General features: G+C 44.9%; 1 protein-coding gene across 7 annotated transcripts in view; it reads right to left on the bottom strand.

Moving 5' to 3' along the window:
• LOC6614747 (protein sickie) overlaps positions 1 to 22,394 on the bottom strand; it is a 149,645-nt gene that overhangs the window by 10,939 nt on the left and 116,312 nt on the right. For 3 of the 7 annotated variants that reach the window (XM_032714014.1, XM_032714013.1, XM_032714009.1), the window contains 5 exons: positions 21,311 to 21,870; positions 21,102 to 21,246; positions 20,742 to 21,044; positions 18,230 to 18,603; positions 17,870 to 18,021 (listed from right to left, as the gene is read on the bottom strand). In XM_032714014.1, coding sequence (XP_032569905.1) covers positions 17,870 to 18,021; positions 18,230 to 18,603; positions 20,742 to 21,044; positions 21,102 to 21,246; positions 21,311 to 21,870 — 1,534 coding nt within the window. Of the gene's footprint in view, positions 1 to 762; positions 4,236 to 11,823; positions 12,076 to 17,869; positions 18,022 to 18,229; positions 18,604 to 20,606; positions 20,634 to 20,741; positions 21,045 to 21,101; positions 21,247 to 21,310; positions 21,871 to 22,394 lie in introns of those variants that run through there. The other 4 variants (XM_032714010.1, XM_032714008.1, XM_032714011.1 and 1 more) reach the window with 3 other exon arrangements.

Raw genomic sequence — 22,394 nt, 5'->3', positions numbered from 1 at the left:
CAGCGACTGGGGCCACCACTGCAGAGACAGCAGCTACAGATGCGACTGTGCCGTCGTCGTGGGATTAAAAGCCAATCGCTCGCCAACTGTAATCCATGGGACGTGAAACTAATGGGTGAAGACTCAGCCTGGCCTGCCGGCTTAATAGGCCAAATATACCCGTGCCCAAAGTCCTCCGTAGCCGGGCTGCTCATGCAACTTTGATTAAATAAATCAGCACACAAAAGCATCGCATCTAACGGCGACTGACAGTTGTGGCAACTCTGAATGGGACTCGCTCCTCACCAGGTATTCTGTGGCCACTTTAGTCCCAACTTGCCGTCGGGTTCATGTCCACGGCCCACTGCTCCTGCATAGCTTGGCCATATTCGATGAGCTGCAGCTGGAGCTGGCGCTGCATTCTCAATGCCAAAGCCGGATGAGGAATTCCAGGTGAAGACATCAGCGGGCACAGAACACGCACCACATTGAATCCATAACCGCAGCAACAAACCACATAGAATTTGTAGCATCCAATGTTGCATGCAGTTTGTCAAGCGGATATCAGAGGCAGTCTTCATCTCTCACAAATGGCTCGAGTTTCTCAAAGCAGTTTGCCTACTTCCCCTTAAACAAGGTGACTCCAAGATGGGTTGGTCATAGGCAATGAAGTTGATGTATGCTAGTATAATACCAAATTGAGGTATATGAATCATATATGTTATGTAGATGAACTGCACATTTTATATTTAGCCATATTATTGAATTAGTTCTGTACTTCACCTGTTCATGATCCTCCTGAGGCGAGGTCGCCAAGGTTAAGGATCCACAGACCCCTCCTCCTACGCCGGATCCACTGATCGGAGGACAAGACTGCCGCTTGAAGTCCCTGCGGATTGCCAGTTCGTACCAGGGAATCAAGGGCTTACTCCGCAACGTGGTTTGGCATCCGATCTTGAAGTCCAACGGATCCATGTACTCCGGAGCCATGCGGTTCAGATCGCTGACTGCGGCCTCGGCAGAGGCGTAAATATTCCCGGCGGACTGGTTGCCTGCCCTGTAACGCCAGTGGCCACCGCTGGCCATATCCAGCATAGATCCCGTGGGCACATCCAGGTTGCGATGCAGTCCAGCGCCCATACTCTTGACCCTCATGTGACCCAGGGTGTGGTATCGCCTATCCACCGCGTTGGGCAGCATGGGCATGGCACTGGGGATCACCAGCATCTCGTCCTGGTCGATGGTGGCCAGACTCTGGCTGGTGCAGGACCTCTCCAACAATTCGGCACTGTTGCTCCTTTGGGTCACAATGGGAAGTTCGTACAGATTAAGGCGTGGACTGGTCGGCGGTCGCATGGGCGTGGCATAAATCTTTGGCTTGGCATAAAGGCTTTCCCGACGAACTGGCGCCGGTGGTGGAAGTCCCGTGGGCGACCTCGGTGTCTCGTTCAGGGCCAAGGTCATGGGACGCCTATTGCCCGTTGAACCCACCGAGTTGTGACGCAAGGTCGGCGGTCTTAGACGCGGACAGTCCCTCTCCTGCATGTCGAAGCTCATCCTGGGTGATGGCGAGTAGCAGCCGCGATCTGAACTATCATAGGAGCTCCGGATTCCACTGTCCAGTCTCCGTTTCGGACTCTCGGGTGCAGTGTACAGGAAGATGGGCTCCTCCTCACCGGCAGTATTGTAGTCGGGCGTCTTTGGAGTGGCACTACTCTGCAGCGAATCCAATGAGAACCGGGAATTCTTCTTCACATTCTGATAATCACAGGGCATGCTGCCTCCTCCGGAGGAACTCGAGGCATCCGAGAGTGGACGAAACGCCGAGGGATTGGTGTATATAGGTTCCAGATCCCCGATGGTCGGCGTTCTAACAGGTTTCGCCCTGGCGTAAATCTCCTCCGGCTGACCGCCCGGCAGACTGTAGTTACTCTTCAGGGAAATGGTTCTCTGCCTTCGGGGTTTCTGCAAGACCGGCGGGAGTTGGGCACCATTCTCCGATTCCGCCCTTATCGATCGGGATCGGGTCAATCCGCGGGCTCGTATCGTGGCATAGCCATCGTATATAGGCACCGATATCGGCGATGGAGGCGGCCTATTACTCGCACTGACTGCCGACATTTTTGTGTTCTTTTCTGTAGTTTTAGGACTAATGCTCATATGGTTTTCATGCTGGACCGTCTCTGTATTCGTTCACTTTAAACACTGATTAATTGCTGCGGCATTCAAATTGAGGTTTATCATTTATAAGCAAGCAAACATAGAGTTTGCCCCACTCGCGCACTCGATTGTTCATTGCTAGGGCCCCCCATTGGGACTTAAGAGATAAGACTGCATCAATCATTTTTAATTGAGCCTGGGATTCATAAATTGAAGCCGCCGGTCCAACGAACTCGGCCTCAACTCAGTCACGCCCCAAACTCCAGTAACTGCCCATCTTTCTCCGCTCCAAAGTCACACTCGTGCCTGTCCCTCAAATTTGGTTCGTTTCTATGGCCAAGTTGTCTCATTAGCGCCTAATTAGCATCTATTCCACATGACGCACGTTGTGTCGGATTTTGACGGACATCCTCCATAGAAACGTGGAATAAAAGCGAAACTATCGCACCTTAGACCCCCTTGATGGAGCAGCACTTTGGAGGGCAGTCTAATGGAAACGATGGCTGGTTGAAGGTTGGGATCGTTCAGAAAATTAGAGTGGGTGTTAAATGCATGGGGGATTCAAAGAAAAGGAAAGTTTTTAAGACGAAGCCGAAGAAATACCGACTAGATACCAAAAATGTATCTCATTAAACGTCAGCTTCCATAACTAAATACAAATACCTAAAGAACCAAGTACAATTAATGCTTACTTCCCCCTAAAACTATGGTATATCTCATATTTCATTTCAGCCGAGAGCCTGGGTTGTTATGGGTTCTATCATCTGCGCGACACCTTTGACTGACACAAACGGCACTTGAACATATCTATAAGCATGTGGCATCCCGAGATCCGATGGAGTCGCCACATACCCCATCCCGCATCGAAACCGATTCCTATGGCTGAGTCTGCCTGTCAATTGGTTTGTCGGTTCGGTTCGATGACACTTGGGAGCCACGAAGGAGTTCTGGTTCCTTGTGGAGCTGGGGGCTACATAGAAAACCACAGCTCGACGTCTGCCGGACTTTTGCCAGTTTGCCATTTGGCCAGGCGTCTGGTTAGCTGACAGCGGCAACAATAACAAGGAAATGCAATAAACAACCATTTTCTAATGTCATCAACATACTGCGAACGACGTTTCAATGTTTCTGCTTTATTGCTGTTGATTTTCTCTTTTTTCTACTTTTTTAATATATTTTTTTTCTATTTTTTATTGTAGGTCTTGCAGTTGGGAGTGGACTGGGAAGTGCTCGTGGAGTGAGAAGTGGCAATTGTGACTGCTCTGGACAGTTGCTGTTGTTTTTAGCGCTGCGTGAATTGGCTGTAATTGTTTTGATTGCAGTTCATGGTGTGCTACACTCGGACTTCTCGGTTCTCGGGGGTTTGCGGTTTGGGTTTGGGGCTTCTAATAAAGAGCGACTTTAATTGCGGGCTGCTTTGAGTGGAAGTGGAGTGGCGATGCGACGGAATGTCTATCATTTTGGAATTACTCAATGTGAATGAAGAAATTAACTATAAATTAACGCTCTCCAGCGATTAGAGCAACACTCCGAACAGGAATCTGAGCTAAATTAGTGGTCTAGTATTACGAACTGTAGCAACTTACTGGGAAAAATGTTGTCAAACTAGCCTTGTTTTATTCGCTGCAGTAGAGCTTACAGACAACATTTTTATTAGGATCATCAGGACAAAGAATCACATCAAAAATATAAATTACTAGGACGAGAATCTTTTAAGTGCTTTGTTATAACCGTTTCGCACAATGAAAACTCTTTTTTCCTCCTTGAATCTATCAACGCAATCAATCAAACCTTTCAATGCAGATCCAGCAGACGATTGCAGTGTGAATCACCATACAATATATGCTATACACACCCAGACATAATGTGGCTAGGACTTTGCGACAAAGTGTAATATTTATGGCCTATGCAAAGACCAAGGAAAATAGAAAAAGTGGAAAATGTCTGCAGTGAGTCACCCTGCGGCTAAAGTTTAAGCAGTACTGGCCGCAGTTTGGGATGCACTGGCCGGGTGAAAAATTCAATCAACCCAATCACGAATCGTGCAAATTAGTTCGAAACGAGCGAAAATAAATCAAGTTTTGTCAAAATTCAATAGACCAAAGCCCCCACAGGGCATCGGGAATGCGTCTGAGTTTTTCCCGCTTCGAAATTTGACTTTTCTGGGTCATGTGGGCGTCTAATTGTTGGCATTTTTCCCCGCCAATTGGCTTTGTCTATTGAAATTTATGCAATTGCAGCTCTTGCATTGGCATTTAATGGTGCATTTGGTATCTATTGTTATGCTAAAAGAGTAAAAACTGAACTTTTGAGGGAGGCCAAATGGCACGGGTTAAAAACGGACTGGTTTTCTCTGCGAAGGCGTTTGCTGCTATTCCTCCACTTTTTAGTTTATCTGTAACGCACCTTTGACAGCATTGACAACTTTCGCCGAAATGCAAAACTGGGATTGGGAACTGGCGGCTTTATCGCGAGTGTCTGTCGCGTCTGTCTAGATTTGTGTGCTTTTCCTGTGGGCAGGCAGCTGAAAAATAAAAGGGCCCAAGTCTAGACAACGAGGCTGCCGAGCTGTCTTATCAGCCAGCCAAAATCTCAAAAGGAAATTGCCTGCGACTCGTCAGAAATGTATGTATATAAGGAAACAGCGCTTAAATATAAAAGCAGAGATCGGTAAACTTTGATTAATGTGCTTAGGCGATGGAATCGAGCACATACTCGTATAAAGCTGCTGATGATTAAAGCGTGAGTTCCCTACTCAACACATGTTCTCCACAGAGAAACTGGGGGTCGCTTGAAAACTATTTATACTGGTGATGCTGACATTGGGGCGTCCATTGATCACTACGCCATTGGCTGGCACCAAACTCGTTGGCTAATTGTGTCAGGCGCAAATATCCAAAATATTCTGAGTGCTCAATGGCGTCGAAACTGGTTGAAAAATAAAAACCCAAGCCAAAAAGCCAGAAAACATCTGAAGTGCGCAAAAACGCAAAGCTGACTTGGGCTGTCAACTGCATAGTTAAGTAGCTCAGAACTGTTGGGGCGGCAATTTTGACAAGTGGAGGTGTGTGGTTGAAATAATTTTTGGCTAAACATCAATTCACTTGAGAGCCACTCAATTGTTGGGGCTCTATTTGCCTCCATTCGACTGATCAAGAAGCTTGGCCATTAGCTCATTCAAGGTGTGTTGAAGTAACAAATCGTGACGCAAATAAACTCTAAGAAATTATTAATTAGAGAACAGCAATTTTATGCCCGCCTTTAAAGTGTTTTATGGCTCCTATTTCAAATTTATGAAAATTAGCGCTGCGAAAACATTTTTCGTTGACAGCGGCGGCGCCTAAAACGCCGAAATTGTTTCCACCGAAAAACCGGCTTATCATCGAATGTTTATCTCCGCGAGCGAGCTGCGATAGTAAAATTATACAATTATTGTTTTTATGCAAAAAATAAAAGGTCTTGCAAAGGGAGCGCCAGCAATCTACAAAACCAAAAGTTTCTATACTCGAACATACATATTTTACCTAAAACCTTACCCTGAAGTTTATCGGCCTGCATTAATTAGGCACGAAACCTGCTGTGCGAGAGGGTCAGAAAATAAAAGAAGGGGCTGAGCCACCGTTATGAGCCGAACTTTAGACACTTAAAAAAAAACAGTCGAACAAGTGATGTTTAAAATGCATTGCCTACATGCTCAATCCATAAATGAACTCATTGTTTTTTGGGGGATTTTCTTTGCACTCTTCAATTGAGTCTTAACTTCAAAATGTTCATTTTGTATTTTAATATGAGAAATCTGCATAAGCTAATCGCGTTTTTCTCTGTGCAGTCTGGGCCAACTGGGGATTTGATTTTAAGCGGGTGGACTTATTTAGTGCAAAACCGGTTTCGCACCAGCCTAGAGTTTCTTAATCGTCCAGAAGACCGAAATGGCGGCAAGACGATCCCCGGCGTTCTCCACTTCCTCACTCGACGCACTTGACAGCGGCATAAGCACTTTTGTGGAAATTATAAACAATTGAGGCTAATTTAAGTTTCTTTTTCTTCGTCCACTGGCAAACGCTGCGAGATGTGCAATATCGTAGACCATATAACAACATTAGCCGTGTAACTCGAGAGGCTGGCTCGAATGGGGAAATGAGTTTTTGCGTCAGAGTGCCTTATATATAGACTTAATGCATTTCATTAAGAGTCACTTGGGGCGCGAGATGCTGCAACTGCATCCGAGTTTCTGAAAAGCAATTCACTGGGGGTGGAATCGCCAGCCATTGCATAACGAAGGTCAATTCGATGTATATAAAAGCCAGAACGTTTTCAATCGAATATTCGGTCTGAATGGTACGGAAAAACGACGTCCATCTCAACTGGAATTATGTAAGTTAATGGCGCAGCAAGCCAGTTAATAGCCGCTTAATGAGATAAGAAGACAGCAATCTAAGATTTGCATGCACTTAAGCTGTTGGAAGATAATCGGATTTTAGCCAGTTTCTGCAAGTTGCACTAGGAGTGAAGTATCTGCAGGCTTATCTCCGCCTTCTTAATGACTGGCTATTGAAAATATTTGTCTATAGCAGATAAAATGATATTTATAAGATCCAAGTGCAGCTTTTTTCTGATTTTCCGTAAAATGTTAAAGATTTTAATACAGTACATTTTTCTGTAGAAATCCCATGACTACTTTCCTTGACATCTTTCATCTGAGTAAAGTGTTACAGTGGAGGTGCCACTTTAGTAATCCGCTCCAGCTGCAGCTTAGGCTTTTGTAATAATGTCCATTGGTCTGCATGTTCGAGGAGCATAAACACAGTCGACCCCTTAACCCAAACCATTACATTACCCGAAAAAAAGAAGAAGTGCAAGGCCCGAAAATGCGAGAGAGGAAAACTTTTTCATTATTATTATTAGCGCCGAAGATGGGGGCCGCCAGATATGACAGAGACCAAAAACTCATCAGCATAATCAACAGGGGAAAGGGCGGCGAATGTTGCATGCCACATGCACACAGCCTGGTTGCCAACCGACTGAGCTGAAAAGACTGAGTGGACTGAGCAGACCGAACAGACTGACAGACTGATGTGCAGTTGTCGTCATTGTTTTGTGTGCATGTACAATAATTCCAGATACTACAGCCCCCATTGTAGTTGTAGTTGTCCGTCCGCCAAGTGGACGGCCAGCCGCCGCTGCGAACTGGGAGGAAGAGTTGCCCCGAGTTGTAATTACGGACAACTCGAGTGGAACTCCAGTGGAAGTTCCAGATCCCCAGCTGACAGGACGGCTGGCCGAAAATTTGAATTCAGACGCAGCCCTATCGCCGTGAAAACCAATAAATTTCCAATTGCATTTCATTAGCTTTAAGCATTCGAACCAGACTGGCCAAGACCGAGACTGAGGCCAAGACTGATAAATGGTCTGCTGACGTGATTTGTTTACCACAGACCGGGCCGAGACTCGATTCCCATTTTCAAGAGGCTATCGTTTTGATTAGATTTCTTGACGCTGCTATTCGGATTTTTCGTTATTTTATGACTCCACAATGGACTCCTGTTTCTCGGTCTGTTTTGAGTCATATGCAAATTTTCCAGTTTTGTTCGAAAGCGAAGTGGAAGTGGGCTGTCTCCGGTAGATTCGTAGATGCTTTCTATGCGATTAACAAGGTCTGGACATATTGATGGATGTCTTCAGATACGCCATCTGCTTATCCTATTTCCCACTCGCATGTTGACTCCGTAAATCAAGTGAGGAAAGTCAATTAAGTTGGTCGGACATTGGGAAAAGTGTTGGCAGAGCCAACTCATTTATTAAATCGTTTTTCCATCGGAAATTACACAGTACAGGTTCCACCCCTGGCGATCGTTTCAATTCACCAAATTGATCCATACTCATCTACCTCGCCGAGAACAAGTGATGTTCTGGGAGAATGATAATTAAATTTTCAAGAAGCAAAGGGAGCGCCTTCCGTGGAAACTCAAGCACTAAATGGAAGCCCCAGATAAGAAAAGGGCTGGGTAGTTTCCAGTTGGAGTTGGCCTTTCCGAGAACCATCATGGAGTGGATCTGGAGCAGGCGGCTCGAGTTGGATGCCCGCTCAATGGGTTCAGTTCAGTGTTTGTCAACTGCAATTAGAAATATGTGCATGGCGGCGGAATGGGAATGGGAATCGTAATGGGAATGGGTTTCATCTGCCAGCTGCCACAATATTAGTCGCAGCTGATTAATGATTGAAGCGCATTCCTCGGCCTTAAAAGGTGCCACTCCTCTCGCTTAACAGCAACAAAAGTAGACAAAGGGCGACTTTAATGCCAGTTTATAGAGTGCCAGAAAGCCACAAGGACGGCTGCTTTCTGCTGCAAGCAGCTGCTGCCAAAGGTGCAGCCCAATTAGCCGGCACACGCCGTCCACGAAAGGTGCATCTGAATAGGGTAAACACTTGGCAGGCAACCTTGGCTGGTGGCTACTCCGCAATTTGGCCAACGAGAGCGACTCGAGCTGCACATACGTAATTATTGCATTGGCTATGGAAGTCCATCTATTCCATAAGGCTGCTCTTGCACTGTATTTACTGAACATTCAAATTGGCTAGTTAGAAACCAAGTATAAGCAATCCTTAACAAAGATAATAAGGTCTAACATATAAGCCAAGTTACATTCGGGTAAACTCTTAGGTACAGAATGAGACTTGAACTCAGTAGATCTTTCATATTGAGTGCACGATTAAATTAACCCTGCTATTTGCAAGCAAAAGAATGGAACTATTCTTCAACCACTGTACATAATAATTATTTTCACCTTTATTTAATGTGTACAAATGTTTCGTTTTCAAATTATACCTCCCGAATTTTATTTGTCTTCGTAGCATGACTGTGGCTATTCCCCAACACACTTTATTTTCCCATGACAATTTCCTTTTTAATAGTTTCCTCTCGACAATCTTTTCTTGATTTCTCCTCATAATTATCATTTCTCCGGGCTCGGCTGTAAACCACAATATTTTTCGGCAATTAAGAAAGTCAAAGAAGAATCTACCGAGCCGAGCCTTAACCCTTTAAACCCGACCCTCCCAACCGCTGGTGGGCAGAACAGGTAGCGCCTCAACGGGACTCTACTTAAGTATGCCGGACAGGCGCCCTGGGTCCCGATATCTGGGATTTCGGCGGTCATTAGCCCGAACAGTAGCAGGCATATCGATGCGGGTCACAGGTCCGCGGGTCCGCTCATAAAATTCGCTCATTAATTAAGTGCCCCTTGCCGCGGTCTTCCATCCCATTTCTTTAAGTGTTTCTGGGCTGGCCCTGTGTGCAGTGCACATATGTTTACCGGGCTGATCAAATATTTACATGGCATTTACATCAAACACGGGGAAATGCAAATCACCCGACAGGGCAACATACGTATACTGCCAGATGGAGACAGACTGTTTGGCGGCATCCAAAGTCGGTAGAGTTGCAGGCATTTGACATCGTTTTCCTCTTCCTCGATTCAAGCGACGGCAACTCAACTCTCGACAAACAAAATTGGAGTAGACACTGCCATTTCCAGAGTACTTCAATCACAGAAAAGTGAGCAAAATTGCTGCCTTTATATCGGCTCAGGCAAGTCGGGGTCTTCAGGGAAAGGCTGGCGATCTTGGGATACTCTCCCGATACTTTCCTGATAGCTGCTGCTAACATGTGTATCTCGGGCTGCCCATCGATCGCTTGGCCGGAAATTGTTATGGACTTGTGCGATCGGCGGCGATCCGAGGCGGCTAATTGAACTGGAAAACTTGAGCAGTTTTCCTTCGACGATTTTCACACTTTCTCGCCAGCCGAGCAGTTCAAAGAGAAACGGCTATTAGAAATCAAAAGCAACATCAAAGTTGACTCCTGTCGGTGTGCGAAAAATTACAAATTAAAAACTAATTTTCCTTTCCCCCACCCCCCGATGGACTCCACCTTCTCCGATTTTCAGGCATGACTAATTTTGATTAGCTGCGCGTGAAAATTTATGCGCTGCAGCGGCGTCGTTGCAAAAATCAATCTTCATCAAGGATGCTGGCAAAAAGTTCGCTGGAATAACAGCATAATTAATTGCAATATTCTCTCAATTAAAATATTTTGAGAGGCTACGACCCTGAGTTCCTTCTCCTTTTTTTGGGAAGTGGAAAATCATAAATTGTTTTCCTTGAGGGGGAGTTTGCTGTTTGTAACTCCCCTCCAATAAGAATTTATTACACATACTTCCCAGGATGTAGGGATGAATGGAATGATGGGAACCGTGCGAGTATAATTCCCTTTGTCTCCTTTCCCCGATTTTAATTGATCGCTTTCCACGCACACACGCGACGCGATATGTGGAAAATGGAAAAATCGTGAGGGAGGGTGTCACCTCCCGAAAACTGGGACAGCTGCCCGGAAAACAGAGAGCCCATGTGCGAGGGAGATCCGTGAGGGAGTTTCCCTGGATCATTCTGAACGATGCCACACAACTTACATCAACCAGTACAGTCAGCGCTGATTCGTTTACATTTTTTTTTTTGGTTTGTGAGATGTTGAATCGAAGTCATTAGCGGGAAATCAGCGAAAACAAAGGACTATTTACGTGGCTGAAATTTGGCAACATCGTAAAGCATTTCCCACCAGCGTTTTGAAATGCAATCCGCTGGCCAAAAAAATACTCCACTTTCGGTGGGAATAACTATAAGCTGCACAACTGCGACGAACAGAAAACCTAATAAAACTCCACAATGCAGCAGACAGTCTTTTATTAACCCCGTATTTTCGGTTCCCCTTTTTGACATGTTTGTGAAATTTGTGTGTAGGCTACTGTTCGGTTCAATTGCAGGGGACATGGACGTGGTTAGGGGGTGATTTACGGTCCGCTTAAAGATCATAAAGTGAAATTGCTTGTAAGCAGTTGAAGCTGGTGGTGGCACTAATGGAGTAGATGATAAGCAAAGGTATGTTTTCATGTGGCACAAACATGCAAATTAAAGATCGGGGAACTATGTATGTATCTATACTTCTAGTTGTATCTTAAGAAAAGCCCTTTGCCACTCTACGCCACTGAGTCAACCTTTTCATCACTTGCATGTGTAGAACTGAATTCAGCAACTCGCCCATCGCATTTCGACATGCTCCATTAAGCGTTTTGGCCATTGTTGCACATCTCCCTGCACCTATGCAAATCTCCATGGAGCCAGTTTAATTTGTAGCTATTTTGGTGGATGGAAAGAAAACAAATAAATGGGGAAAGGAGAAAAGTGTCAGAGTGAGGCAGCTGATATGGCGGATTTTCCCCCGGTGCCCCTGAAGTGTTTTGCTGATTTTGCAATTATTCGCGTGGCTCTGGTGACGAGTAACTTTATAGCAGCAACTCTCCCTGGGAATCAGATACATCTGTACATATGTATATACCCTGGGAATGGGACACCCAGGCAATGAACAATATATAGTTTGTGGCGCAGCTTCCGCGTGCTTAATTTGTATTGCAATGTTTGTTTATTTGCTTATCAGTTTTTATCTCGCTGCGTGCCTGTTAATTTAAGCAATTGTAGGTGAACTCTTCTGTGTTATCTTTCTGTGTCAGCAGTTTTTAGTGGGAGAACTTTTGCTGACCGGTTTGAAACACAAATTCGTATCCATTCATTTCAAGGCGTATTTTGTTTTTGCACGTCACAAACATTCTCATTTGGCTTTGGCGTTTTACCATTTATTTATAGCCGGCGCATTGGAGCTCTGCTCAATGAACCTATTGGCCCGCGTAATTCTGTTGTATTTCTCACAAATCTTCACTTCACTTCGCGCAACACTTCGGTAATCAGTTGGGCAAACAGCCGCCAGCGATCACGCACTGCAGATACACCCGCTCGAAAAAAACACCCGTCAGATACTCCGCTTCTGGGTTCAGATACACCCGGCAGTACGTGCGTCAGTACGTGCTGCTCCGCTGGCAGTCGGATTGGAACTGAGCCCGCCGATATTGAGCAAGATCAGTTGCGCTCGTTCGTGTTCGTGTTCGCGTTCGTTTGCGTTCGTTTTTACCGATTCGCTCAATTTTAAATTCGTTTTTCGTTTTGTGGTCTAGCAAAAGGAACTTGCAGTTGGCAAAGTCTTCAGTATCCTTAAGTACCAGGACGTGAGTGAACTGATTGCGATCTGCAGTCGAGCCCCAAGATCGATACCCTGGTAACTCCGATTCCTGGTGCGTGTGCATCGACTTCAAACGCGGAACTGAATATGACACACTCGACTCGACTCGACTCCAAAAATCCTTTGGCAACTGCTCCTGCCGCAACGTCGACTGCGCAGCAGCAGCAGCTGGGAAGTGACGCCGCCTTGTCGGCGACAAAACAAATAACAGACTCCAAAGGGAAAACAAAGCGGAGGGGGTGGATGCTCTGAAGGCCTCTGAAGGGTCTTTCGATTTTCAGGGGCGCTACGTGCAGTTCACAGGACTTGGGATAACACGCGATGCGGAAGTCACATCCTGAGAATGGAAACTACATTCCTGTACCCAATCGTGTGAAAAAACTGAATTACTATAATTACGTTGGCTTTGAACTCGACAATGCTAACGAAAAGAAGGTATAAATTAACACACAAGGCGTCTATAATAATTTCAAAAAGGGTTTTGATATCTGTATGTCTCATGTGTTGATTATTGATAACTTTATTTGGTTTTTAGTACTTGAATTTGGAAAATATTGAGACGGAAAGTACTAAAAAATTACACGATCCTAACAAGGATTCTAATTATATACTTTTTTCAAGCAATCTAACCTTATATGCACTTTTTTGAGTGATAAATGGTTCTTAATGCAAGTACTTATTTTCTCATGCAGACAAGTCAAACTTCCCGAGCTACGCAGGGGATTTGGGCAGCAGGCATGCCCTGATCCAGAGTATCCTGCAGGACTGCCGGCGACCAGAGTCAGGCGCCAGTGTGGCGCCACCGCCGAAGGATACGTATGTTTTTGCGGACCGTGTCGCAGGCGTCTGCCCCATCGACGACCCTTTATTTAGATGTGCGCACAACTATGCAGAGCGAAAAAATTACAGACGCAGCTTCCTTGGCGGCCAGGATGGCAGGACGACTGGCAAAGTGGAAAAAATTGCAAATTAGAGTTTTCTGTTTTGTGGCTGGTCGTAAGGCCAAAGTGAAGGACAACCCGGTGGGGACGCACAGCGCCCAATATCGTTTGTTTTTGGCGCGAGACTCGGCGGCGCCACCAAAGAAATGTCTGCACATATTTTTATGCTTTCGAAGTCTCGAGCTGCTAAAACTTCGCCGGGTGGTGCGCTTAACGAGTCTAGTGGGCGGTCGCTAAAAAATGATAGATTATCGCCAATCAAGATGAAGTCGGGTTGTTACCTCTGGAGCTCCTCCCCATCCCCATTTGTCGCCGACTTTTGGCGGCACTCAGCATAAATCGCCGACTTGGCATTAGTTTAACTTCTGTTGGAATTACCCAGTGGCATATATCCGGAATGGCTTATTTGTGAAAAGTAGTAATAGCGGCGTGGAATTGATTTCATGCTCGAGGGGTAAAATACTACTTATTAGATGGGAGTATTATAAATATGCCACGAACTTCTATATTAAAGGGAATTTTCATATTACAATGAGAGCAGACACAATAGAAATAAATAGCTTATAAATGACCCACATTGAATTGTTTTTATAGTAACATCTACATGTTATGTATGGGTACATACTCAGTGTATACATTTGAAACACAACAACTGGTGAGTTTTACTTACCTGAAAGAAAAAGAGCAATACATTAGTTTAATAAGTCATTATAGCCACTTAAAAGTAGGTTTCTAGCATGAACTACTCATGAGCATGAACCTGAATTTCATGTCTTATTTCTTACTTGAGACAATCAAAAACACCCATTAAGCAATTTAGTCTATTGCTCAGTTGGCAAGCAAGGGTCACTTAAGGGGTAAATTAAACGAGATGCTATTTGCACTAAATTTAGAAAAATACGTAGATAAACAAATATGAATCAAGCTGCTGAACAAAAGTTCATATTCCTCCTAATACTTTCAAGTGCTATCTCTTCAAAGATCAAATCAATTAAATTGTGGGCCAGCAAACATAAAACATTTGCCCGCACATATCCTATATTCTATATTCTAGTAACCATCCGTATCTTTATCTCAATCGGTCCATATAGAGTCATCTGGCAGTAGTTCCGAGATTTGGCGCGAGTTGTGGCGCTTCAGGCGATCCGTCTAATCTGTTATAGTTATTCCCCTTTGTCTTATCGCAGGGGCGTGGGGAGGAGGAATAGTTTGGGGGGTTGTTCGGGGGCTCCATCACGCTTTTAGTGTTATTACATTGGGATGCATGGGGCCGTTCTGTCCCATGTCTGTGCCCCCGGTCACTTGGGTCAGTTTCGAGTGCGTGATAAATGGGCGCGTTGCGTGGCGGTTGCCCAGTTTCGTAGCTCCATGTTGATGTTTTTGTTGTGGCTTAGTATTTATGGTCAATGATAAGATTGCTCAATTGGTGTTTTCCTACACCGAAAGTGTGGCGGGGGCACGAACTGAATGGAGTTCGACTGAGACGAAAGCTGTTTAAAGTTGATGTAGGTTGGAAGTTTTATAAGCTGTTTGGGTTTTATATGAGAGCGTTTGAATAAAGCGTATTATAAACTACCATAAAGCTCAGGCTGATAAGCAAAACGGGGAAGGGGTGCGCTGGGTCATAAAAAAGGGATATTCGCGTGGGGGATTGGCTCAGACTAGAGTTGGAAAAGGTGAAGCGAATCCGGGAAAAGTGACTTCTTGGAGTTAAATTAAATGAATTTATACAGAAATATCAAGTGTGCGCATAAAAACGGCATCAAAAACTAAAGCAAACTGTTCGCGTTTATATAAAAACTTTTATAATAAGTGTAAAACTTGAAAAATTAAAGGGCAGAGCTCCAAAAATATTCCCAATCCTCCTGAAACTACCCACATTTAAGCGCACATCTCGAGAGCATTGCAAAAAGTTCAGAAACTGCATTGTCAGACTTTCAGTGCCCCATCCACATCTCAATTTCCTCGAGCAAATGCGAAAAACCAAACCAACTGCCAATGTGTGGAAGCTTCAGTTTATTTTTTCCCAACTACCGCAAAGTGAAATTTCATGACGTCGAAGCCTCCACAACGGGCGTCTGTCAATAAAAAATACTCGTAATACAAAAAGCCAATGGCAAATAATATGCGGCAAAACTGCTGACAGACTGGCGTTGCATGTGGACTGAGGAGGCTGAACTAGATCGATAGAAGACGTACTGAGGAAGTGCGGGAGCGACATATCGGCATCTAGCCATTATGGGCCCTGGCAGAAATTTAATTAACGCAGGCAACTTTGGCCAAGACCAAGACAATGGCAGGGAAAGCCAAAAGAAACGACATCAAAGTCAATGGGCAATTAAAAAGTTTTTAATCCGCATTGGACGATGAGCCAAGGGGGTTTGAAATGCCAAAGAAGTAGAAGTAGCAAAACTGTAGTTAGGAATCACAGATCCACTTGAAACTGTAAGTCGTTTTTGAACTTTTTTAAAGCACAAACTTGTTGGTATTTGCCAACCTAATTGAATAGGAAAAGAAACGCTTGCAGAAGGGACTGCATTTCATTCCTCTCTAACTTTAAAAAAATGGTTCTATATTCATTACACATCATGCTTAAAAGATATAGAACTTTGCTAGCAGATAGAATTCAGAAAATATAGTTTTCCTTCACCGGCGTATAAATAATCGCAATCTGTCAGTTTCGCATCTTAGGTGTGATCACATTGGTGGAAAGTTTGACCAGCCAGCTGGGTATCTGGCTCAAGTTTTCGCATTATGGTAAATGTACTTCTCTGCTCAACCCACTCCCAGATAAATCATGCTGGGGCGACCCATTTTCCCGGCTCTTTCCACTTCTCCCCACCCAAGCACCTAATCCACTTAACCAACCAGACTCGTATCCAGACCGCATATCAGACCATATCAGCTGGGAGAGATTCCAGCCGGCATAACTCCATTGCAATTATTCTTTGCTTCCACATTGTTTGCACTTCTATGGCAGCTGGGCAGCCGAAGGTTCTCCGCTCCGCCGCCAAGTGCGAGAATGGAAAATGTTGGGGAAAATTGGCAAAAGTTGCAATCAACTTAAAGTTTCTGTCCATCAAATCGTCGTCGAATCCGTAAAGTCCATTTCTGGCGATTTACACGTACGCCTTGACCTTGGCCCCAGACTTTCCCATACCCACCCACTTCGAGCTGCTGGAGCGGCGGAACTGTGGAAAGTGTGGAAAAATAAGAGATTTATGTTGTCTGCCTGTCTGGCCCCGAAAAATTTGATGGCGAAAGGTGTGGGTGGCTGGGTGGCTTGGGGTACTGGCTATAAAATACTTTATAGCGATATTACAATGTAGACAGGCATAAAGTGTACAATGGCTGCTCCAAAGCTGCTCTCTCCCCGACGGAATGCAATTTAAACTTTGTTTTATTTTCAAATGAAAATTGTTGGAAAGAAATTTGTAAATGAAATCAATTTCAGCCCCACATGCAGGGAGGTTCATCAAAAAAAAAAAGTCGCCCAAAAGTAGGCAAAACTTGGTTTCCACCTCTCAAGTACTTTTGTCTGCCGCGGAAGTTTATCAGACTTTTGCGTGACTTCTGTTGACAGCACGCACACACACCATTTCATAGACAGTCACAGTCTCAGTCGTTTAGTCCTTACACTGAAAGAAACCCGAATGGAGACGTTGAACAAAAGAAGCAACGTTTGCAGCTCTAAGAAGATAGAAGATTGGTGGGTTTAATTGAACTTCAAATTAAGAAATTCTTAATAAGTATTTCATTGTAGAAATGAATTTATATGTGAAAATATTTCATATAAGTACAGGAAACCTTCTTTAGTTGTTTCCCGTGTATCGGACATCTTAAATGGGATATGACGGAAGGCGACTTGGCGGAAAAGTTGAATGCAAGCTGACTGTTTGATAAGGCAGGCGAATGAATCTTTCAGAGCGCACAGCTTTTGGCACGCCATTCTGGAGGGGAAAGCGGAGGGAAGGCGGTGGAGCAGCCAGTTGCCACATTTTTTCGCCAGCGCGCCTCAGCGTAGGCAATGAAAATGCGCAAAATGTTGCAACAGCTGCGAAACCAAATAAACTGTGGCCCAAAGTACACGGCATAACCACATAAATTAATGGCCGGGCACAATGCAGACGACGAGGCTCAACCATAAAAGATGCGGTGGGCCAGATTAGGAGGCCACGAATTCTCCCTATTTTCGTAATTTATTCAGGTGACTTCTGTTGCAGTGGCAAGTGGCCATTTCGATTCAGCGTATTCCCCAGCATGCTTTTCGGATCGTTAAGGAAATAAGGCAAGAACTATACGACCCTGCCAATAAGAGTGGTGAAAGGTCGAGTTTTAATCAAAATAAATTGGTTTGAAAAAGTGTTGGGAAATAAATACGCTTTGTATTCTACTATTGGCTACTCTGATCTATTTACTTCTAAGTAAATTTGAAATACATTTAAAAAAAGCTTCTATTTGTTATTATCCCTAATAACTTATTTCAGTGCTCGCAACTTATGGAGGACAGGAAAAATGCCATTGGCTCATGAAAACGTTTCAGGTGATAACGAATGACACCAAAAGTATCTTAGGCTGTCAGTAAGTTCTGTCAGCAAGTTCAGCCGAGCAGAAGGATTCGACTGCACTCACAATTCATCTGAACTTAAACGGAGTACTCACATTGGTTGACAGCTGGCTGCTCAGGCTGAGCACCTGATCCCGGGCATCCTGCAGCTCGCGCTTCAGCCTCCGGATTTCGTGCGCCTGTCGCTCCTCCGCGTTTCCGTATAGTGAACTGCCTCCGGACAGCAAGGAGGCGGCACTGCCGTGAACTGAAAAGGAAACAGAACGGCAAAGTTGCATTAATCTGCTCTTAAGCCTGCACTTAAAGAAGCCCATTAAATATTGAGCAAAAGTTCCTTTTTTTCGCTTTTTAACCCTGAATATAATTATATATTCAATGAATTTCTTTATATGACTTTAGAATATATAGTCAGATATTCAGTTCATTGCTGTAATTTTTTTTAAGTGTAACCTCACCTTCGTCATTCTTCTTGGGATATGTCAGCCGATGCCCGACCATTGCACCACCACCTGCTCCTGCGCCAGGACCCACGAGTCCTGCGGCCGATGTGGATCCATGGGTGGGCGATAGCACCGATGCACCTGCCGCCGTGTTGAATGGGCCGCGGGCGAGGGGGGTGGGCGAGGTGGGCTGGCTCCAGGCCACGCCCCCCACTTTAACGCCCACGCCGGGATTCCCCTGGGACGCCTGCGATTGAGCAGCCATGGCAGCTGCCATTTGGGCCGTTAGCACGCCGTTGGTGCCCACGGGCAGGCAGTAGTAGGGCTCGATTTCCACCTCGCCAGCACGACTCATCATCGAGGGATACATCTTCTCGGATTTCGTCGATCTGAAATGGAATCTCATTAGTATCGTGCGGCGCTAGTGTGACATTGAATGAGTGCGTGAATGAATCAAAAGCATACTGAAATGGACCAAGGCGTGATTATGTGTATAAAGCATCCTTAGCAATTATAAGCTCATGGAAAGACACAGCAAATGAAACACCCAACACAACAGCGCATAATGTTTAATATTTAAAAGGATAATCAGAGGATTTACCAAATAATACCACTTCTATTTTCATTCATATCTCTGTGCGTTCATCTCGATTTAGATCACTATTGTGATGGGTAAATGTGGTCAGACAGATGCAAATTTCCGCCGCGTTTGTCAACTTTATGAGTCCGATTTCATTATGAGATATGAACACTTCGGTCTCCTCTCCTGAAAAAGGCCCCATTTCCGTTTAATTCTGTTACAAATTGGTTGCGGCCACTGTGCATCTGAATGATAAGGCTATTGGGTGGAGCCATCGTTGCGTTTAAGTCCCTAGACAAATTGTCATAAAATGCAGAGATTTCTAAAAGCTCACACAATGACCGATCCACAAACAGAAAAGGATTCCGGAAAAGGATGGGCACTGGTCCATCCAGTCATGTCCACTCGCCTGGCTCTGATAACTGTGACATTAATGGCATTTCGCATGCAAATCTAATATTACGTATACGTCAAGTGGGCGCCCCTCGGTGTGGGTGGGCTCAGTTGTTTGCTTTTGGTGGTGAGAGCTGTCGGTTTTCTCTGGGGCTATTTGCCACAAACTTTGGGTGTGTGAATGGCAGTGTAAAATTTGATAACAAGCCACCGAACTGGTTTCGAGGGTTTCCACTTCCCCTGGCACAATCCTTTCCACACTTCCTATTGCATAATTGATGTCGAAGCCTTGAAAGCGAAGGCACATATAAACTGGAAAAGTGATTGGGGCTTTCTAAGTGGGCTAGCAAGGATCCGGGAATGTGTAAATATTTGATATACTTGAGTGAATTTGATGATTGTGACATTATTTCTTGAACACACTACTTGTGTTAATATCTACCAAATTAATTCAAAGTGGAAATTATCGACTTCAAGAGCTGATTTGTGTTTCAAAAATTGTTAAACTTTTTGCCGCAGTGGAACACATTTCAATTAAGCACTTGGCCACCGAGAACCGACCGCAGTCCTAAACTCGCTGACGAGGCAGCCAGGAAAAAGCGATGAAGTTCATCTGCACCCTTGCCAAGTCGGGGTTCACAAACCTATTGACATGTCAAATAATAATCTGGCCATGAACAACACCTCCGAGCTAGCAGACTCCTCTTTGTTTTTTCGCTTTCCATTTGCCCTTTGGGGTTTTTATGTTTTTTTTTAATGGTTTTCCCAACTCGTTTTTCCAACGAGCTTTCACATTGTCTGTTGGCGACAACCTGCCCAAGCGCCAGAATATCGGAAAACTTTGCTCTTTAAATAACTGGGCGTGTCGCCCTTCACAGTTTTCGGGCTTTAAGTGAATCCTTTAAATATGCAGAGCGACATGTGGAAAAACAAGCATATGTCCTGGCGACATGGAGGCTGCAAGTCGAAGGTGAGTTCGCTTGGCTTTCTTATGGCATAAAACAGGAATACCAAAAGTTGTTTGCATATTTAAGGGAGAGGAAAGAGTAAAATACAGCTGACAGGCAAAAAAAGTTTGCTTGTGTGGTAGTCGATATTTTATATAAGGACATTCTTGACATTAGTGTGTGTTGTGATAAAGTCAGTCCACAATAACACATTGAATATAAACACACAAAAAATGTAATAAACTTAGTAGCACTGAAGACTTTGCAATATCAAAGTCTACAACTCAACTGATGGTTTCGTTAGTTGGTCATTTGATACACTAATTTAGATAATAAGCATGCAACATATAAAATGCAAGTGTGTGGCTAAAATAAGTTAAACTATTGCTGATTTTTTATCGTAATGATGACGCGATGAACATATTTCGGATGAGATGCAAAAATGTTTCTTGTGCTAAAACTCTATGGTCACCTTGGATATGTCCTTTCTTTCAAGTAGCTGTTCAAGGGTAACCAGATTTACAGAGGGAAAAGAGAAAAGTAGAGATACAGATACATTCATGCAGGAAGGGAGAGCTTAAAACCCTGCTTTTGAAACAAAACCAACCTTATGCTATTGCTGCGATTCATGCGCGGACTTTGCACGTAGGGCGACTCATTGCCCGACATTTGACCCGCCATCTGACCCGGTCCTCCGGACCGATTATGTATCATCTTGTGACCATGTCGGGTCATCGCCGGGGATCCAATCTGCAGCTGCTCCACGGACTCGCCGTCGGACAGCCGACTGCCAGCCGTATTGCTGTGCTTGAGCCACATGGCGTATGAGCTATATTCTGGCTTGACCTCGGCGTAAGTTTGCGTATCGGACAGTGATCCGTCGTGACGAGTTGCTCCTCGATTGGATATTCTGCATTGGATAATTTTTAGGTAATTATATTCCTTTTATTTGAATACGTTTGCATACCTGTGCTGAAATACATGCAAATCGCTGCCTGGCTTTGGTAGGCTGTGTGATCCGGTGGCCAGTCGCTCCCTAATCGACTGACTTAGTTGAGTGGCTGTTGGTCCGGTCAAGGAAAAGCTGCGATGCTGAGTATTCGGGGGCAGCTCTATGAAAGGTTAAAATGCATTTTTAATAACATACAATTTACATGTTCATTTACTGATACTCACTGTTCATGTCATTGGGTAGGGTTTGGGTGCCACCGGCAACCTTGCGACCGCTGGCGGTCCGCGGCACCGCCGATACATGAGCGGTACGACCGCAGGGCAGACCATTGGCTGTCGCTCCACCGGCGGCCATCATCATGGCGATGTTCTGCTGCTCGGCGGTGGAGGCGATGCTGCCGTTCGCCCGCTTTACGTAGCCAAAACTGGGCGGAACGCCCTTGGTGCGCGAGGAGGATGAGGGCGATCCCTGCTTGGAGGAACTGCCACTCCCACCGCCGCCCATGCTGCGACGGGATGGCGAGGACTTGTCCGACTTCTCCACCTTTTGGCCGTTGAGCGGTTCCGGCATTTTGCTCCAGTTATCGCGCCCATTTCGAGATCCTGGCCGATGGTGGGGACTGCCATCCATTTTACTGCCGCTTCCCGAGTTATTGTTGTTGTTATTGTTGTTGTTGTGGACGTGGGTGGTGGTGGAGCCGCCGCTGGAGCTGGCCTGGCTGGCCGCTGAGCTGCCGTTCGCGGCGGTTCCAATGCTGTCCAAGGAGCCGCGACTGTTGCGAATACTGGAAGGATCAACAGAAAGCGGATTGTTTAATTAATGATAATAAATAGCAATCGATAATATATGTGTTAACCGCTAATGAGTTCTCCTACCCCTAAGAATGAATAAACATAAATTTATGGAAAAAAGCTTACAATAGAGCTGTTAAGGATGCGCACATTAAGTATACGCCACATTGAACCATTGACAAATTACCATTCCGCTAGCAATTTCATCTATAATTTATGCAAGTCAGGGCTCAAAATTGATTGTATATACCTAGTTAAGTACTATAAAATATATTTGTATTATGTACACATCAAAGTTCTATTCAAGAGTTAAATTATCAAACAATGGCGAAATCAGCGGGCAAACAAACGCCTTTCAAACGACGGAAAGTCAAGCCATCCGACAGAAACAAAGGCGAACAAAAGACCCTAACCAGAGGGGCTGACAGACAGTCCGCAAATACAATTGGCAAGTGGCTAGCGAAAGAGGTGTTCCGAAAGAGGCGGGCAGGGAAAGGAACTTCTCAAGGTATGGCTA

The sequence above is a fragment of the Drosophila sechellia genome, chromosome 2L, assembly GCF_004382195.2.
Source record: "Drosophila sechellia strain sech25 chromosome 2L, ASM438219v1, whole genome shotgun sequence".
NCBI classification, from domain to species: domain Eukaryota; kingdom Metazoa; phylum Arthropoda; class Insecta; order Diptera; family Drosophilidae; genus Drosophila; species Drosophila sechellia.
Note: the sequence above shows the minus strand (reverse complement) of the source record. Positions and strands in the feature narration are given on the sequence as shown.